At 35.6% G+C, this 1,752-nt stretch overlaps 1 protein-coding gene across 1 annotated transcript; it reads left to right on the plus strand.

The window, feature by feature from the left end:
• The first annotated feature begins 915 nt into the window (after window positions 1-915).
• Window positions 916-1,549, plus strand: LOC137240904 (uncharacterized). The gene is made up of 2 exons (XM_067767849.1): window positions 916-928; window positions 1,014-1,549. Exons 1-2 carry the CDS (start codon window positions 916-918, stop codon window positions 1,463-1,465), a joined length of 465 nt encoding a protein of 154 aa, XP_067623950.1. The 3' UTR covers window positions 1,466-1,549.
• The last annotated feature ends 203 nt before the right edge of the window (window positions 1,550-1,752 follow it).

Consider the following 1,752-nt stretch of genomic DNA (forward strand, 5'->3'; position numbering starts at 1 on the left):
ATATGAACGAGTATTTAGGTTAGAAGGTATACTGCTTTTTAATCCAAAAATACATCGAACTACACACAATTTTTATACCACTTCGGGTATGTATACTATTCAGTGGACATCTAGGAATGCTAGGGAGTATATTAAAAAAATTGGAATATTTTGAAAAATCGACTTTTGTCCAGATTTAAGATTTTAGATTGCTCAAATACCCCACCGTGCGAAAGTAAAATAATGCCATTCTCACGGCAATATATCATGCTTTCAATGCTGAAGTGTGAAGCATGATTGTCAAGTAAAACTAAAATCGGTTGCTCGTTACAGCAGTTGCTGTTCTAAATCACTTCAAATATGAAATATGAAAATGTATTAGTTTTTTACCTTAGGTGTGTCCATAACAGTGGGAATACCAGTTTCATCCAAATTGTAAATTTCTTTAATTTCAAACGAGTAGTGTGCATATATGTGACTCTAATTTGTTAAAAATTCATCCACGGCTGATTTTGTAAAACCTCTAAGGCAAGGTGCACACGAGGCTACGCGTATTAGAAGCTGCAAGCGAAATTTGTACGCTTTGATGCCGAACACATGTATTTGAATGGAGAGCTGCATACGAGGCGTCAGCTACATGAAAGCGACAAAGCATGAAATTTTCGTGTAGCTAGGCGTACAGCAATGTTGGTCGCTAGGCGTAAATACGCCTAGAAAAGAGCAAGAAGAAGATGTTTGTTTACAATTTTTCGTTTGCAAACTTCTGTTGCTATAATTATATATTGAATTTATTTCATATAAGAAAATATAAAATGGTCGACGCGACTAAATTTGTTCAATTGGTTGAGAATTATCCTTGCCTATACAAAAAATAATTTAGCAGAATATTCGAAGAAAGATGTTACAGAAAGAGCCTGGGCAGCAATTTGTGTAGAAATGAATTGGTCAGGTGTGTAGATTTTGGATTTCTTTTTATAAATAAAAACAAAGAATATGTCTAAATAGATATAAATTTATTACACTCTTCCTTACAGTGCCTGATTGCAAAGAAAAGTGGAAGAACTTGCGAAATGGCTTTGCAAGAAGTCTCAAGCCATCTCCTAGTGGATCTTCTACTAAAGCGAAGAGGCCTTACTATTTGCACGACATTATGCAATTCGTTCTTCCATATGTAAAACCAGTGCATCATTCTGAAAATACCAGCAACATTATAATATCAGAAATGGAAGAACAATATTTGGATGAAATTGAAAATGGATCAATTGCTGACGACAACTACAGCGATTGTGCCCCCACGAAGACAGGATCTTTGATCTCCAACAACCTAGAATCACATCCAGCCAAAGAAAGCAATTTTGAACTAACATTTAGTGCCAAGAAAAGAAATAAAACAGCCCGAGATGAAGTCGATGTGGCGGTGCTAAATTACCTTAAAACAAAAAAGGGAAATACAACTTCGGAAGATCCAAAAAAAAAATGTTTCTAATGAGCTTACTTCCCGACGTAAGAAGTCTTTCTCTCGAGAATTTGCGCACATTTAACATTCGATCTATGATGCTGCTAGAGGAGCTTTTAAATGAACAAAGGGCACAATCTGTCAGGCGGAACCGTTTGATCCAGCAACGTCTTATGGTCTGCACCCCAGCTCCTTCGCCCGAGTAAACTTGCGTTTTTGTATATTATTTATTATATAATTATACTATTATTTAGTTATAAACAGATGTTAGAATGGGTATGTTTTCAATGGGCTGATCTCATAAGTATCTTACTACA

The sequence above is a fragment of the Eurosta solidaginis genome, chromosome 1, assembly GCF_040869045.1.
Source record: "Eurosta solidaginis isolate ZX-2024a chromosome 1, ASM4086904v1, whole genome shotgun sequence".
In the NCBI taxonomy this organism is placed as follows: Eukaryota; Metazoa; Arthropoda; class Insecta; order Diptera; family Tephritidae; genus Eurosta; species Eurosta solidaginis.